This window comes from Pholis gunnellus (genome assembly GCF_910591455.1).
Source record: "Pholis gunnellus genome assembly, chromosome: 23".
Classification (NCBI taxonomy): Eukaryota; Metazoa; Chordata; class Actinopteri; order Perciformes; family Pholidae; genus Pholis; species Pholis gunnellus.
In genome coordinates this window covers 5,116,856-5,134,032 of record NC_136550.1, presented here as the reverse complement: position 1 = coordinate 5,134,032, position 17,177 = coordinate 5,116,856, and the positions used below count along the sequence as shown (strand labels likewise).

General features: G+C 42.9%; 4 protein-coding genes across 8 annotated transcripts in view; 1 reads left to right on the top strand and 3 right to left on the bottom strand.

The window, feature by feature from the left end:
- chd3 (chromodomain helicase DNA binding protein 3) overlaps positions 1–705 on the bottom strand; it is a 35,748-nt gene extending 35,043 nt beyond the window's left edge. For 2 of the 5 annotated variants that reach the window (XM_079184775.1, XM_079184777.1), the window contains exon 1: positions 387–705. In XM_079184775.1, coding sequence (XP_079040901.1) covers positions 387–549 — 163 coding nt within the window. In that variant the 5' untranslated portion in view covers positions 550–705. The remainder of the gene's footprint in view (positions 1–386) is intronic. The other 3 variants (XM_079184778.1, XM_079184776.1, XM_079184779.1) reach the window with 2 other exon arrangements.
- Positions 706–5,472: 4,767 nt separating this feature from the next.
- naa38 (N-alpha-acetyltransferase 38, NatC auxiliary subunit) lies at positions 5,473–6,730 on the top strand. Its single transcript, XM_079184290.1, has 3 exons — positions 5,473–5,551; positions 5,921–6,095; positions 6,306–6,730. Exons 1-3 carry the CDS (start codon positions 5,513–5,515, stop codon positions 6,428–6,430), a joined length of 339 nt encoding a protein of 112 aa, XP_079040416.1. The 5' UTR covers positions 5,473–5,512; the 3' UTR covers positions 6,431–6,730.
- A 376-nt stretch (positions 6,731–7,106) lies between these two features.
- On the bottom strand, positions 7,107–12,599 carry dnajc3b (DnaJ (Hsp40) homolog, subfamily C, member 3b). Its single transcript, XM_079184289.1, has 12 exons — positions 12,195–12,599; positions 11,639–11,749; positions 11,383–11,507; positions 11,150–11,224; positions 10,898–11,041; positions 10,469–10,650; positions 10,226–10,345; positions 9,888–9,993; positions 9,669–9,789; positions 9,283–9,421; positions 9,017–9,165; positions 7,107–8,658 (listed from the first exon to the last, which is right to left on the bottom strand). Exons 1-12 carry the CDS (start codon positions 12,277–12,279, stop codon positions 8,519–8,521), a joined length of 1,497 nt encoding a protein of 498 aa, XP_079040415.1. The 5' UTR covers positions 12,280–12,599; the 3' UTR covers positions 7,107–8,518.
- Positions 12,600–13,485: 886 nt separating this feature from the next.
- cldn15a (claudin 15a) lies at positions 13,486–16,293 on the bottom strand. The gene is made up of 5 exons (XM_079184964.1): positions 15,923–16,293; positions 15,468–15,632; positions 15,150–15,231; positions 14,940–15,047; positions 13,486–14,152 (listed from the first exon to the last, which is right to left on the bottom strand). The coding sequence occupies exons 1-5, from the start codon at positions 16,137–16,139 to the stop codon at positions 14,056–14,058; spliced, it is 669 nt and encodes a 222-aa protein (XP_079041090.1). The 5' UTR covers positions 16,140–16,293; the 3' UTR covers positions 13,486–14,055.
- Positions 16,294–17,177: the final 884 nt, after the last annotated feature.

The window sequence follows — 17,177 nt, the reverse complement described above, 5'->3', positions numbered from 1 at the left end:
CGCTCTCGTCTTTTTTTTTTCTTCTTCTTCTTCTTCCCCCGGCCTCTCTTAAAGCTGCAAACATGGCACCTAAATCCACATATAGGTGCAATAACTGGGGGATGTAACGCAGTTTAAGGTGGTGAAACGTGCCGGGTTTTTTTTAAGAAAAAAAAAATCTGGTCTAGTGAGTATGTTTTTTTATTTTGTATGCGCGCACCCGAGTCCTCGCTGATCTCTTACTGTACCGTTCTGGACCTGCACCGATTTGGGCGCACAAACTGCGGGTTCCGGCCACTTTCTGACAAGCCCGTTCTCCCAAAAATATAACCGCTAGTAAGTGTGTGTGTTTTTTTATTTTGTGTGCGCGCGCTCCCGACTTGTGCGCCAGTTTTTCTTTACCGTACCTGGCGCGGCTGGTGTTGCAGTTTCCCGAGGCGCCGCCGGCGAGTTTATGTCGCTTGCGTTCTCGTCTAGGTCTCCGTCGTCGTCTTCTTCATCAAAATCTCCTCCCTCGGAATTAACCACCATGCCCTCGTCTTCCTCACAGGACCGGAGAGGAGAGGACATTATATCCCGCTCATTGGATCCGTCCTTGTATTCAAAAAAGCGTATTCTTGCCCCCGAATGTGTGATATTTATTTAATATTCAAATCGGCACAGGGAAAAAAAAAGTGGGGGGCGTTTTGAAATATTTTACACTAGGCAGAGCAACAAAGATGGCCGCCCTCTTATATTTATTTTTTAACAACCCCCCCAATAAGAAAAAAAATCCCCTTACATAAAAAATGGCTGACTATATTATTTCAGAACGCACCCCCCTCCTCTTTTCTCTATCTCTCTCCCGTCTCTCCTTCTCCTCTGTGCGCGCCCCCTCCCTCCTTAAAAACGTACACATTGTTACAAGAGAAAGGGGTGTGTGACTGCATGTAAGTTACATTGTTACTTGTTTGTTACTTTTCTGTCAGCCCCCCCTCCCTCCCTCCCTCTCCTCTCTTTTCTCCAAGTCCGGATCAGACAGACTTGCCTGGTGTCAGTGTCACTTGCAACATCACACGCACCAACTCTCTCTCTCTGCATTGCAGAGCCCGACACAAATCTATCAAATATGGCCACCTTATATTCTCCGGAGCCCCCACCGTTGTATAAAAATTATTTTGGAGCAGCAGAGTGTGTGTGTGTGTGTGTGTTGGGGAGGGATTGAGAGAGAGGGGGGTTGGGAAAATCTGCCGCAGCCATGCCCAGACTTACATCAGATTGTATTGCTTAAAAATTAACCACTTGTGGTGGGGATGGAAACAATTCACAATATGCAAATGATACTCCCCCCTTTATAAAGCACCATAATAAACAGCTCAAAGCGCCTTATCCGCCTCTCTGGTGCAGAGGTTTGAAACAAACACAGGAGATTATTTTGTTTTTTTTTGTTTTAACTCTGACTGTAAAATCTCTGGGACTGGATGGCAGTGAGGCCATGGGAATCCCTCCACCCGAGCCAGCCCTCGGTGGCTGCTCGGGGGCACTTCTGTTTTGACAAAAGAAAATGTTGCTTTGCCTCTCACGTTCAAACCTCACGACCGGATCGGAGGGATCACACAGGAGAACGTGTGGCAGATGAAATATGAGAAATGATCTGATTTGAAACGCCTGCGGGTGTCTTGCACGAAAAGGGAACAAAAAAGTAGTTTAACAATTTATGTGGTGTTGGTTTCATCGCATTTGACTGATTTTATTGCATTTAATATAATAAATAAATAAAAACAAAGCGTGTAAATGAGCAACAACAATGCAATAATCACGTTTCTCATAGATGAATCTCCTCAGGCAGCTATACGGTTGATTTATTAGCAGTCAGAGGTCTTAAATCCCACGAACCACAATATGTCAGAGGTTTATTCACATTTCATTCTTCACCTTACAGAAGCTGGACAAAATAGATCTTGACCAAACAATTCCATTTATCTGCTTGAGTTTCAGGGTCAAGAGTTTCAGGGTTTCAGGCGTTGTGCACGTTGTCACACTGTCACACTGGGACACTCGTTAATGATATTAGTAACAGCTGTGCTTTCCTTTTTACATGTCAAGATGTAAAAACAGAAGGCGGAACTGATTCGCTGCTTCTCCAAAAAGTTAACCCTCAAAATGTTTGATTTAAATACTTCTATCTAAAACAAATAGTCAGTCAGAAGGTTACCTAAATGTAAGTATATTTATCTTAAATATGTACACATGTGTAGATCTAAACTTCTTTTTTTTACAACATCATAATGTTGTACCAGTCACTGCGTCAATCAGTTAATTGGACCCAGCTGGTCACTTAACGAGTGACTTAACGAGCCTGAACTCACTGCATAAATGTAACCGTTGTTGCGTCGTCTTTCATTTTAACATATTCATGCATTATTCAAATGCTGTTGCACGCTGGCATCGGTATTCAATTGAACCGCATTATACACTTAAACAAAAATAACTGCGCTGCTTTCCAAGCTAACATATAGCTACATAACAAATATGAAAATGTTTAGTTATGTTATGAGGGACAGTGCCATCCCTCTCATGGGCTATTTGCATTGAATAATCTCAAGAACACTTTGGATTTTCAATGTGTCGAGAAACAGGGAAGAGAGCAGCCACAACATTGTGTGAAGCATCTTTTTTTTTTCATCCTCTTGGCATTCCGTCTGCGTTCGTTACTCTGCCACCTTCACCTTTTTACACCGATAACTGGATATCCACAAAACAAGTGTTTCCATCACGCCTCGTCTGCAGCAACAGGTGCCTGTACTCGGCTTCCCCGCGCGCCCACGGGCAGCGACGACGACGACGACAGGGGAATTTGTTAGTGTCTGATCCAACGGCTACATCTGCCAAGAGAGAAATGCAATGCAAGAGGTGTCTGCTGCTAACAGATTGGGTGACAGGCTCGTGCGTTATGTGCATTTCTACTTTATGCACCCTCACATCCATACGAATACCTCCATACTGGAGGTATTCGTAGCTATGATTGTGCGTGTGTCTCACTATGCGTCTACAAACAACAACAATAAATAAATGGGTGAAACGAGCCAGGACTCTCTGTTATGCTGCAGGCCCTGACACACTGCACTACTATGCTGAGGCTGCCGCCCCCCGCCCCTTTTATCCCCCCTGTGTCCATTTGGCAGGGAGACATGGCGAGGATGAGAGGGGAAAGGCGCCTCCCCTGGGTGCCGCGCTGTAGCTAACCCAGATTTTATGCAGTGTGACACAGAGGAAGACACCGGCCCCTTGTGCTCCGTTCAGAGCTGAGCCGTCTGAACCGAGGCAACCCGGAGAGCAGATATGATGCTCAAATAACGTCACGTAGCGGTGGGCTCGGGAGGGGAAAGTTAGCTTCACATATCCCAGCAAAGTGTTTTAGGTGAAAGTAATGATGTATTCTCTGTGGTCAGACTTGCATGAGCCAGTTAATCGGTTCCAAATATGGCTTCTTCTGCCCTGTGAGACTTGAAGGTTGTTTAATTTGCTTTAAATTATTCTGGTTCCAGCTTTGCCTCAACCCTCATCTCTGCAAAAAAAAATAACCTCCTTTAAATCTTTCTTATTGCCTACGAAGTCCATCCATTTACAGTGCAAATAGATGGCCATGTCCCATAGAGACAGCGGCCATCGATCAGAGCCGTGTTGACTCCCAGCTTTAGTTAGTTTTTAGTGCAAAAGGGTCTTTTAGTCCATCTGTTCACACATGTAAATTCCACCTAAACGCACTGAAAACTCACATTGCGTGGAGTGTATTTATGGAACTCTTCTGGTGAGGAACTTAAAACATGTATTATGCTCTGCAAACCAATTTTTATGTGTAGATATCATTTTCTTTTATACCGTTTGGATGGGAATAAATACCTTTCTATTGTTTTGTCAAATTCCGTAATTATTTAAGACCATAACACATTTAGTATAGTAGGTAAAGGTAGAGCAAACAGCTGCACGGCGGGATGCTAAATCATCTGTGCTAACTTCATAACAAACTTCTCAAACACAGTTGATCTGCAAACACATATCAACCTGGACAAGGATTTTAACATCCACCTAATCTGCCCTCAAGACTGCAGATGTATTAAAGTTTTTTATCTAGATTACCGAATACATTTGACATTAAATCACATTTATTGAACTGGTCACTAAAAGTAGACATGCACCTGAGACAAGGAGTCACAAGTAGACATATTAAGGGGTCACGAGCCAAAAGAGTTTTGCACCACCGCCTTAATGACAACAAAAAGCCTGCATGTGTAGTGAGGGGCAACGAATCAATGGAAAAATGCAGTACTGCACATTCTACTCACCTCCAGTGGTAACACTGTGACGTCAAGGAGTTGATTTTCCTCTGATGTGGTCCCGCCATTGGCCCAGTCAGTGCGAGCGCCGGGAGGGTGACGTGTTCAGACAACGTCAGTGGATCAACATGGGTTGGAGCCTGAGGACACAAGGTGTCAAAAATACATGAGTATCAAGAGAATAGCTAGGAAATAATAACTGTTTGGTTCTTTTGACCAACAAATACTCCTATATATGAAATTATACATCTTTTAAGATCTGTATCTACCCCTGTTCTAGAGTTTTCCACCCCTGGATCACTTATATCACGTATATTGTCTAATGATACATGGTCTGTGTAAATGCTTAACACTTTAGTTCATGCATTTATATATCTGAATTAAATATATTTTGTATCAAGATACATAGACAATGACTTAAAATGACCTTTTGTGGTCACACAACAAAAATAAAGGCTTCACATATAACAAATATACGAAGTCTGGGCCCTCGTTGTGTCCCAGTGAGACTATGTAACTTTTTAAAGAAGAAATAACACAATCTTTCTCTCTTACAAATGACAAGTTGTATTGACGAGCAATACATGAATGCAGCTTTGCATAGTTACTTTAAAACACTGAAGGTTTTTAGTGCTATAGCCTCACTTTGTTAGATAGCTTTGTTAGCTAGCATTTGACACCTGTATCGCTCGACACCTGTAATTGTTCATACAGAAGGAGTTAATATATGGAGTAAAGCTAATTATTGTAATTAGCAGACAAATAAAACAAGATGTTAGCTGATGTCTTTAAAGTAACTGACTCAGGAGAGTCCTGTGAGATGAAGGGAAATTCAATGTGCCACTATCCTTGAACATTTACACAGTTTTGCTTTGAAATATCATACTTTCTCTGTATTTTTGCAGACTTGAAGTATCTTTTAAAAAGGTCATTAAAAGGTCAGGTGTGAGACCTTCTTACTTTGAATAGTCTTCCTTACCCGTTGTTTACTTCCTTTTCTCTGAACTGTCATAAGCTACCAATGCAGGCCAACGGTTCACCTAATTTGACATTTCCATGTTAACCCTCAATGTTACATTACATAACGCTCCGTCACTGTCTTGTGTCGTTCCCTTTAAAAAAGAAAAAACAAAACACCGGATGTGAAGTTTCCGGTTTAGCTGGTCCGTCAGACAAATTGCTCCGTAAGCAAATGTAGGGAAAGAAGAAGAAGGGCTATGGCAACAATGATTGAGGAAAATGGTCCTTCGACACATGTATGTACATCCCGCTTTATTTATTTACTTTTTTGTATTTTACATGATCGTTCACAACGTTATAATGGAGAGAAAACGACATACATGAAACAGTTTAAATCATTATCAAGGATTCTGTTGGAGCTAACGTTAGCCGGTGGCTAACGAATTAGCTAATATAACTGTCACCCGTTAGGTTAACCTGTGTGACGTTAGGCCATGTTATTTACCAGATAATATTTGGATACATAATGCTTCTTAGCCATAGCATCTAAATAGCTATCTTTATTGGCATAATCAGCATACAGTTTCCTGAATGCATTTATTGACAGTTGCAGAAAGCAGCTCTTCAGTGTTGGTTTAGTCTGTTACCTTTCTGCTCTCGTCCAGGAGCACGCTCACGTGTCCCCGTCGTCTCAGGCCCGGCAGAAACTAGAGGGGCTCCTGAACAAAAACATGAAGATCCGCATGACAGACGGACGGACTCTGGTGGGGCTGTTCCTCTGCACGGACCGAGACTGCAACGTCATCCTCGGATCAGCTCAGGAGTTCCTCAAATCCACAGGTAAATAAATATACAGGTAAATAAATATACAGGTGAGGATTAAAGATGGCCGAGCAATAACGAGCCTATTCCATCATGCAAAAGGACACTGACATCAGTGTGTCATTATCAACCAAACAACATAAAATGAAATCCTGGAACATTTTCAATAAGTACTTTTAGTCCATCTTATTTCCCACAATAATCTCTTTGAATCCATTCTGTCCTCAGACACATTCTCTCAGGGCGAACCCAGAGTCCTGGGCCTGGCCATGATCCCCGGTCACCACGTGGTATCCATCGAGGTGGAGGCTGACAGTCTGGAGGACACGCACGGATTTGGACCGAACCATTGACGAAGGCCCCTTCCTGTCTGTCTCTCAGAGAGGCCGACGTGTGGCTTAGCTCAAAGGAGAGTGGACATCTTCGTTGGGGGGGATGTTATCGGACACTTCACCTCCTCAGATGCAGAACTCCCGTGTCGATATTCTGGATTTAGCCATTTTCCTCTAAGCTTGAAGATGTGTCCATTGGCAGCGGCAGCTGTACAATACATGTGTGTATGAGAAGGTGACGCAAACAGCAGAACCGTGGATGTGTGTGGAAATGTTTCAGTGTACAGAGAACGTCTTTGTTTGTTTTAAAATACATTGTTGTATTTGAGACCTTGTGTTTGAAGTTTGTGTGTCACATGCTTTCTAAAGGGGAACGCCACCAATTTTAGAGACTAGAAGTATGAAGATGAAAAATAAATCACAGGTAAAGCATTGTGGGAAATGTAGGCACCAGAATTTTAACAAGAATGTGTGGGATTAAAAAAAACTGATTTCTGCTTTTTGTAAACTTTCTATAGTGGGCCTGATGATGTTATTAGAGTGCAATGGAAGTTAGGAAAATGTACTTAAAATGATTGGACTATATGTCAAATACCTGAGGACGAACATCTATAAAACTAAATACTTGCAGCTGCAGGGGGAGCTGTTCTGTAGCAGTCCCCTTTGCATGCCATGCATCATGAAATTAGGACAAAAATTAAGATTGCTTCAATTATTTTTAATACGCTGGAGCATGTCAGCTGATTCAGTTTTGGCAACGGTAAAATTGATGCCACCAACAGCAGAAAGCCCTAAAAAGAGAAAAACCCAGAAACAAAACCGCCCCACTCAGTCGATTTAAATACAAAGAGCCGGTCACATTTGGTTCACACAGTCGCGCAGCAGACAGGATTCAAAGCCGTGAAGAGTCACTGTATCTTTAAGCCACTTTGGATTAAATAACTTAAAAGTCAAATCTTTAAAAGAATGTCATCTTAGTTTACGGGTTAAACTTGTGTGCGTCTTTCCTGGCTGTGAAACCGGAGCCTCATTTACAAAGTTTCATTTTATCTGTAACTGATGTACCACCCCAGCTCAGAACAACATTTAAAATGTGCTCTTTGATAAATGAGGCTCTCGGATAACCATTAAAGACACACTTCGTTTGTAAAGAGTCTTTCAAAAGGTTTTAAAAAAAAACCTGCAGTAACATTTCAGGAGTGGGGAAGATGGGGACAAAAAGGGTAAAAGTGCAAGTTTTCAAAGATTCAAAGGAGCTAAATACTACAAGTTTTGACTCAGTCATCAATTGCTACACTTTAGTCTAGCATATTTAACCTTTCTTGTGTGTTTACGTGTGAGTTTTTGCCAAGTGTTCATTTATAAGTTACATCCACAATGTTTGGATCTGGATATATATATAGCCGGTTAAAGATGCCATAAAATACAGAATTCGCACGTTGTTCCAATTAGATAGCTGGTGAAAAATTTAAAAGATAATCACAAACAATCCCGGGAGCCGCACCGATTTAAGATCCATAGGATTTCAAAGCTTTAACACCCACCAAGTTTCCTTTCCTAGTGCGGAAGTCTCACCTACTTCCTATTAATGTAGAAGCTCGACAACATAAACCCTCCTGCTGCCGCGGTGTAGAAAAGTCTTGGTTCTCTAGAACAGAGAAGGTTCGACGTGGTCAAAAAACGTAGACCGAGATCAGTCGACAATGGAAAGAATACTGCGAGCAGAAATCAACACACCGACAGTCCCGTAATGTCCGAGCAGCTACTGCATTTAAAAAAAAAAAAAAAAAAGTCCCTTGAGAAAAAGGTTCGAAGAATGGCACAAAGAAAGAAACGATAAGAGCCGACTTTCAAGTGTTGACACAAGACTTCATTTCCTTCGACAGCGACGAGTTAATTCAACAGTAGCCCGTCGGATCCGTCGTTTTAGTGGCGAGAAGTCACTGCACAGCTCGAGACCTCTGCTGCATTACAAATCAAATGTTCAAGTAACCGACAAAAACTGAAGTTCTGAGGAAGACTTCTCCTTAAATCCGCCGTTGTTGTTGTTGTTGTTGTTGTTCTTCCCGTATGTCCCCCCCCCCCCTCGTGTTCGTCAAGGCCTCATCTCTAGTTGTGGTGGAACTTGAAGTGGAAGCTGCCGCCGCCGGAGTCGAACGGGTTGAAGCTGTGAGGCCAGCTCTGTCCTCCGCCTTGCTGGTTTTCAGGGTCCAGGGGATCCTCACCTGCGTCGAACTTCTGCCTCATTTCTGGAAAAGACAACGGGAAGCATGGAGGGACAAATTTAAAGACGGGGGGGGGGGGAGAAGCTAAATCATTGTTTAACACGATGCAGACATTGGATTCTGTCAAACATCTGAGATCTCGATGCCCGATAGCGGTGTGAATTAATAGCTAGGCTTGCCGTTTGCGACTTCATGCTAAGCTAATCAGCTTCAGGCTGCAGTCTTCCTATTCAGACATGAGAGGGACATCAATCTTCTCCTCTAAATCTCAGCAAGAAAGCGAATGAGCACAAATGTGGTACCTTTTCTTTCTTAGATCAGCTATTAGTAGTGTGAAAATGGGACATTATAGGCTGCCATAAACTTTTTCTCAGCTCCTGACCTGGGTCAGTGAGGACCTCTTTAGCCGAGGCGATGTCGATAAACTTCTTTTCCGCCTCTTTCTTCTCCGACTCGGACTGGAAGTTGTCGGGATGCCACTGCATCGCCAGCTTCCTGTACGCCTTGATGATCTCCTGCTTGTTTGCACTCCTGACAAAAACAACGTTTGTGAAGAGTTATCTGGAGCAATCCGCCCGATGAAGTCACCGACAATGGACGAAGGAAGTTAACACCGCTTTTGTAAGAAAACCGGTTGGGGCTGGTTACCTGCCGACACCGAGGATCTTGTAGTAGTCCCTCTTACGAGAGATTTTGAGCAGTTTCTGAGCTCGGTCGAGTCCTTCTTTGAGGTCGTGGCGTTCGCCTTCGCTGTCGAACTCTTTCGCCTCGAGGTAGTCCTCCACAGCTGAACGGAAACAAATAATAAAAGACGTGAAAAACCATGTTTGTCCACCACAAATATGCTGCGATTGCATCGGTACAATATAATTATCAATTCATCTAATTAGATATCTTAAACCTATGAAGAACCTGCTAAAAAGTAACACACTACATCTATTTTTTCATGTGCAAATGCAAGATCTGTCTTTTACAAGAGTGTATAGTTCTTTAGTCAAAGGCGTCCCCTGAAGGGTGTAGGGGGGTCCCGGTACCTTTCTCGTACTCCTGGTTGAGGATGAACGCCTCGGCTCGGTCTCGGAGGACGTTGGCGTTGCGGGGGTCTCTCTGGTGGGCCTCTGAACACACGTCTATGGCCTCCAGAGCCAAGCTAAGCTAGAATTGGCGAGACAGAGGGACAATGTGTTGGCCGAAAGAACCGTTACATGCCGGCAACAACTGGGCCACCAGTGTTCTCTCTCTCTCTCTCTCACCTTGATAAGGCAGAAGCAGATCCTCTCCTTGGCCAGGTTGGTGTAGAATGGGACATTCGGCTCCGTCTTCATCACTGATTGATACTTATCAATGGCTTGCTGATGCCTAATGGTGTGTACAAAGAAGATCAGGGTCGTTAATTAGGTTAGTTAGGCTGCAGGTGTACTTTTCTCCTGGATTTCTGTTTTGTTGGTGTCAACAGATATCAAAAGAACAGGAATCACTTGCAGGTTGCATCGTGTGTTTCTGTTTCAGACAGACACATATTATAAATACATGTTCTTCAGAGGATCACGATTTAGGGAAAGTGCACCGATTCCCAAAGAAGTACACACACCTCTCCTGCTGAATGAGCTCCTCTGCCGAGTCCAGCTGCTTGCTGAGCTTTTTCACCTGCTTGTAGTGGCCAAAACACTCTTTGTCGTCCTGGTCCAGCTTCAGACACTCTCGGATGTGACTGCACGGAAACGGACGAGTGAGATTGACATTTTGACGAAACAACACGGTGAACAGGAAGCTCTCAAAAAAATCAGCCGGATTTGCATGACTTGGGCTGTGCTAAATCAGCAACAACGCTCACTTGAGAGACTCGCGGTGATCTCCGAGGCTGTAGTGCAGCATGCTGAGCTTCAGGAAGGCGGCGCGGTTGTCGTTGCGCAGCCTCGTGGTCGGCGTCAGGTCCAGGATGGCTTTCTGCGGGTCTCCCATTCGGATGTAACATTCCGCGCGAAGCTCCCGCGACTCAGGGTCCCAAGGAGAGATCTGAGGAAAGACGGCGACTTTTATAAAAGAGTGAGGAGACGTGTGCAAACTGATTCAGGCAGTGATGATCGCTCTTAACCCATAAGCATGTTATTACAGATGAATAATGGTGTAACAGGAGGAGAAAACTTACATTCAAATGCCCTTTTTAATATATTATGGACATTTACTGGTAAATAACTACGAACATAAGACAACAACAGACAAACTGCATGCAAAGGGCTTTTTCTTTAAAATTGACACACACCTCAATGACTCTCTCTAGCACGGCGATGGTGGTGCTGTAGTCCCCTTGGTGGTACGCAGCATGGGCCTCCTCCTGCAGCTCCTCCAGCTCGTTCGCTCTCATCAGCTGGTCCTGAGCTTCTTCGTGGTCGGGTGAGCGCTGCAGCTAAAATAAAACAAAACAGATGTATTGTTCTGTCAAGCTGCCGTTTCAGGTAAAACACTAAAAAAAATAAATAAGGATAGAAGCATTGGTTTAGGACTTTAAACTCACCACTGCTTCAAAGTCCTCCCTGGCCTCCTGTGTGCTGCCTTGCTTCAACAGGATATTCCCTCTCTGCAACCTGGCCTGAAAAATATGCAGGAAAATAAAGAGACGGGATGAGAAGAGGAGGAGACGTAGGAGAGCAAGAGAGAAACCCAAGAGATGGAAATAAAATATGAGAAGCAGCACATGGGACACACTTATGGCGACAAGTCTTTCTGGTTGTGATGAGGTGAACTTACAGCCAGGAAGTCCGGCTTGAGTTGGATGGCTCTGGTCAGGTCTGGCAGGGCAGATTTGGATTTCCCCATCGCTAGAAACACTGCAGCTCGCTTGTAGTAGGTCAGGTAATTCTTAGAGTCTCCCTCTAAAATGTCAACAACATTTTTGTTAAAGTACTCATTCTGTCTGTACAAACATCTTCTCGTCCGTGGCGAAGCACAGAAGAGGGCATTACTCAGCCGGTGTAGATGTGCCTCAGTGTGGGAGTAACCTTACCTACAGCGGAGTGGTAGTGGGACAACGCTTCAGCCAGTTGACCAGCAGCCAAAAGTTTGCGGCCCATCTCCAAGTGGTGCTCGATCTCGACATGAGTCGCCCCCAAGACCCCTGAAACATAACACAGCCCCTTGAGCCCTCGCTAGATAGAGTCAAGCCATGTCTACAATACATCTATAGTATGATATGATTTGCTAATTGACAACAAATACATTATTGAGACAATACCTTCATTATTCAAGTCAGCTGACAAGAAAAATGCCAAGAATTCAATTATCTAACTTTAAATGATTGCAATATCTCTGGGGCAGTTGATTGGATAAAATAATATTTGGAGACGTCACCCTGGAGCCCTAATATTGCAGATTTACACTTAAACGTGCGCGTGAACAGGTTGATTATGATGTTTCCTTTACACCGGTAACTTAATCACGGAGGTGACGGAAAAAAAGGCTCCCTAGCAAAAGCCTCTAGTTCCTGGCAACGCCTTAAGTACTCCCGGTTACATGTTGCCCGAGTTTAAAAAATAGTTTGTGATTGTACAGACAGCGCTTACCGTCCAGCTGGATGTCCAGGATGACACACAGCAGTGACAGGGAGCACAGGACCCCGCTGAGTCCGGTCCGCCGACACGACTCCATCTCCCAATTCTTAGTCACACTTTCACACCGGAACCAGCGAACTTAACGGCTCTGGTTTCACGTCGAGTGAAAATACCGGTTCGTGTCATTGACACGGTGATGTTCTTTATTATACCTTCATCCTTTTCCCCTCTCCCTCCTCTCTGCCCGGGCCACAGGAACAGCTACGACGGTGTATTTACGGTCCCGGTGTGATAGAATTCCGTGTAGAAATAAAGGTACGTCGCTTAAAAGGTTCCCCCTCCTTATAGATGTTAACGGTTTAACAGCAGTTGACAGCCTTGACAGCGACTCAACTGACTTTAACATGAACTCAAAACAAGTAACATGATGATGGAGAACAGCTGACAGCCAGTACGCTTTGTACACGAACCCTTTTCTGCCCCCTGGTTTGGTCGTCCCCTCCCTTTCTGGCCCCGCGCTCCCGTGGTTGGTCCACATGTCGCACATCCGGGTTCTTCTGGAAACGTGGGCCGCTCTCATTGGAGAGACTATTTTAACGCCGATCCCTGCATGGGACCAAGTATCGCTTTAGTGTGAATAAATAGGGATCACGTAATAAATCGAAAGTGAACTCACTCAATGTGGCTCTGATATGGAGGCCTATTGCTGCATAATTGTGAGGGGGAAAAAAGTTATAGTCAGTATTAAGTGTTCTTAAGAATCTGCCTTAAAACACGTGTCTAATATGCCTGTGACTGTAGAATATAAACCCATATTTATGTCATTCATCCGCCAAATTCCCAGAGGGACAAGACAATGCAAAATTGCTAAATATCTCGTTATGACTAATATATAACTATGACTATATATCTTATAGCTATGGGACATTTTCTCATATATATGACACAATATATAATTGTGAAGCAGAACTAAATTTAATACATATGTTATACATACATAGAGACAACACTTTAGTTGTATAGCCAGTTGTAATTGTAAAAATCAATTATTGAATGAATATAATGATGTGATCTCTGAATGTCTAAAGAATATGCTGGTGCCGATACATAATTTGTAATTTATCCATAATTTGGGTTAAATAACTTATTGTTTCTATTTAAAATGTATCTTTATGTGCAATGTTTTAGTTCAATAATTAACCATAATTATATAATATAATAATTAAGTTTGATATTGTTTGTTTAAAAAAAAAGAATACAATAACAACTTTATTAACCACAGGAATACAAAGTCAAACAGAAATGTTTAGCATAACACGTTTTATTGTGCGCTAATCGTAAAAAAACAAAAACAAAGTAAAGATAACTTGCCTTCACGCTCTTTCACAGGTACTATCTATAAAACTGTACAAAACAACACACAAATATCTGGATCATCACAGTTTTGACCTTCCCCTTCATAAATGTCTAGAAGTGTGTACGCAGATCATCAAATGATTGGCTTCCTTTGGAAATAAGTGACGGTATGTAAATGCATTTGTGCTAAACATAAATAGAATCATTGCAAGCATATGGTACGTATGTGTGGTGATAAGAAGCTTTGCTTTTTACAACTTTCACGACTTCAATTCTATCATTTCAATGCTGTAATCTCTACAGAGTACACACTTGATATAATGTGATTATATACAGTTCAGTGGTGCTATGTTACTTCATGATGGCAAAAAGTGTAAAAGCTGAACACCAGGACATGTTACATGCATCAACAAAAACTGAGTCGATGACAAGATTAGACTCCAGGATTTTGCAAGAGATGAGATTTCTGTCTTCTGTTTTTTTTTTTTGGTGACAATGTTCTGTTTTCATATCTTGTTCAAACGTAAGCATTTCGTCCGTAGGTGCTGGCAGCCTGGCTTCTGGTCTGTGCTGCTCCAGAGTACACCGTTCCCCTGGTTTGAAGAGGCAACGGGCTGCAAAACAAGATGGTTAACCCAAAACATGAGTCACTGATGATGAGGCAGCATGCACTATACCTGGACCCTGAAACTAAAGTAGCTAAACTGAGTTAAGCCATCACTAATTCTATTATTTACACCTTGGGCTTGTCCTATTTGTGGCATGTCAAAAGGTGGTCATTGAAAAAGGCCTATTATAGAATAAAATCATGCGGGCGATGCTGAAAATGTATTCAGTTATCATGTGTTCTGCCCATTTCTCTCACCACTGTGTACTTGCACCAGTGTTTTTTTTTTATCCAACCACTGGGGGACACCAAAACTCAATTTTCAAATCTTTCACGTCTGCGGCCTAATCAGGCTTTTCTCACTCCAAACAGTCCCACCACGCAGCGCAACCCTTCTTCGTGTCTAATAGGAGCTGCTGTCACATCCCACAGGTGTATTGCTAAAGTTCTGCCACAACAAGGCGCCAGAGTGCCATGAATTTCTTCCTAAACGATTTTCAAGGTTCCACAACATCACACGTGTTCAATATGTTCATGTATGTTAGTACAGATTTGGCAAAAGTCTAAATAAATGGTGAGCTGACATACAAATAAACAGAAATAATCAATTTAATTTCCTAAACAGTATAGGCACATATATTTATGAAATGATTTATGTTGATTTTTAAAGTTAACTATTATTTTCTTTATTTCACTCCCTAACATTTAACAGCAACTTTCCCACTTTCCCACTTTCCCACTTTTCCCACTTGCATCAACAAATTAATGATTATCATATCAACTATTGAACTCACTATTTTTCCTCTGTGCCCATTTTGCAGGAGCAGGTGAGACAGGCTCCTCCAGCGATGGCGAGCACAGCGGAGCACCAGCCGATGTAGAGCGCTTCTCCTATTTCATACCTGCAACACACAGCAGAGTGTCAGTCAGCCCACGTGAGCGTCATGGAAAGGCCTTTCAACCTGCCCTCTCCACCACCACCACCACCACCACCACCACCTCACCTTATCCCGGGATAGAAGGGGTCAAAGAAATCCTGAGTGATGTTGAAGGCGTACCAGGAAATTGCGACCATTGTGCACACACCTTTTGATAGAAAAATAAATATTCTTTAATAATTAGAAGAGCAGCGGGGGAAGCTACACTAAATGTCCAAAGTCTTCAGGTAACCAGGAGCACTTTTATGGATGGTTGATTTGAATTGTGCAATAAAACATGACTATAATTTATTAGCATTGTGGAGAAGTTCTCTTATCTATTTACAGGGGTAGTGTATTAGGAGGTCAGACTGGTCAGATATTTTTTTTTCTTATCTTTGTTACCTTGAAGTATGAAAAGGACTCCAGCAGCACCAGCAATCCTCCCTTTGAGAACATAGTTTTCCCCTCCTGCCTTTGAACACTGCACTCCTATCAGGGCCGCCATCAGGCCAAGCGTGCCCAACACGACCGATGTGATCATCAAGGCTCGAGACGCTTGGATGTAACCTGAACACAGTGTGGAAATAAAACAAGAAACATACGTTGATTTCACAACTTTTCCCCTTGTCATCTGCCATGAAAGAGGTCGTGAGATAATGACCAGCTTGTATGAGCAAAGAGTTGTTCTGAAAACTTAAAGAGAACAAGTTCAGGGTGTTCAAGGATTATCCTTGAACGTTTTTTCTTTTCTTTTTACGTTACAATTATCTATGGATGTTTGGTTGATCAAGAATTTTAAAAAAAGTTCTAAATTCTACAATTATAATTATTTATTGTAATTTTCTTTGTCACCGTACCACTCAAAGCAAGCAGCGAAGGAAACTCCCTGCAGTTGTGCACCCCGGTCGAGTCCGTCGCACAAGACATCCACAGGTTTTCGTAGATGGTGGAGGTGGTGATGACGTTCCCGTCGACGGTGGAGGTCCTCCAGTAACGGTGCGGCAGGGTGACCCCCACCATCACCCAGGCAAGGAACCCCAGCACCAAAGCCACTACTTCCACAATCGGATCCATGACCCCACCTCGGCCCAGCAGTCAAAGGAAAGTATATCCAGGTCTCAGTTTTTGAAATTGAATAAAAGTTGTTATGAAAAACGGAACATTTGATTTTGGGTGCGAGAGAGTGGTGTGTCTGTTCTGGTGCGGCGATGTGCGTCAGTGTGTCTGTGTCCAGCTCCACAGATATGTATAATGATTTATATGACTTTCTCTCCTCCTTCCTCCCCTCCCCTCATACATACACACACACACACACACACACACACACACACACTCTCTCTCTCTCTCTCTCTCTCTCTCTCCCCCCCCCTTTCTTTCATATTTTACACCCCTGAAACTGAACAGGTGTTTATCGGCTCACTCTCAAGGTCCAATGGTCATCAGTCAGTGTTAATGACGCTGCACTGTTCATGTTTATTTGACATGCTATGCTCCACCACGTTGTTTTCTTTGATGAACAACCGAACATTATAAGCAATTTACAAAAAAAGTTTTTTTTGTACTGGATCTTTTCCAAAAATGTTGCTTCATTACACCCCAAGTTTCATACCGAAGCTCCATTAAACACATTAAACTCCATTAAAGTTCAATCCTTGAACTAGTTTTTAAAGGTACTGTATGTGTAGACACCTGCATGGCATCAGAAATGCATTATTTGTTCTTTGTCATCCGTTTAGTGTTTTTGAAAGTCCTCAGAGTCCTTCACACTTGTGTGAGGAGGCTCTGGGTGTCTGGAGGTTAAGATAAGATGAGGACTTTGAAGATGTTCCTGACTCGAACAGTCCGAACCAAGGATTACACACACAACATTCTTTTGATTCCGCTGAGGTAGTGTGATAATAAGTGATTCTGTATGACGTGTATGAGGTGGATTGAATGTCCTGTTACTTTAAGTTTTTGGACTGTCTCTATCTATACATGTTGGACCAAGATCTTAAGATAAGATATACTTTACTGTCCCGCAGGGACATTTCTCTTGTGCTCCAAGCCGCTGAATCACACAATACACTTGGCAGCATCACAATACACATGCATAGAACATAGATCACACAT

Coding starts and splice junctions, on each gene's coding strand:
- naa38 (XM_079184290.1), top strand. CDS start 5,513: ATGGCAACAATGATTGAGGAAAATGGTCCTTCGACACAT. Junction 5,552..5,920: donor AAAATGGTCCTTCGACACAT/GTATGTACATCC, acceptor GCTCTCGTCCAG/GAGCACGCTCACGTGTCCCC. Junction 6,096..6,305: donor GGAGTTCCTCAAATCCACAG/GTAAATAAATAT, acceptor TTCTGTCCTCAG/ACACATTCTCTCAGGGCGAA.
- dnajc3b (XM_079184289.1), bottom strand. CDS start 12,279: ATGGAGTCGTGTCGGCGGACCGGACTCAGCGGGGTCCTGTGCTCCCTG. Junction 11,225..11,382: donor TCAAGCCGGACTTCCTGGCT/GTAAGTTCACCT, acceptor CATATTTTTCAG/GCCAGGTTGCAGAGAGGGAA. Junction 9,994..10,225: donor GAGCTCATTCAGCAGGAGAG/GTGTGTGTACTT, acceptor ACACACCATTAG/GCATCAGCAAGCCATTGATA.
- cldn15a (XM_079184964.1), bottom strand. CDS start 16,139: ATGGATCCGATTGTGGAAGTAGTGGCTTTGGTGCTGGGGTTCCTTGCC. Junction 15,232..15,467: donor AGTCCTTTTCATACTTCAAG/GTAACAAAGATA, acceptor TTCTATCAAAAG/GTGTGTGCACAATGGTCGCA. Junction 15,048..15,149: donor CCCTTCTATCCCGGGATAAG/GTGAGGTGGTGG, acceptor TGTGTGTTGCAG/GTATGAAATAGGAGAAGCGC.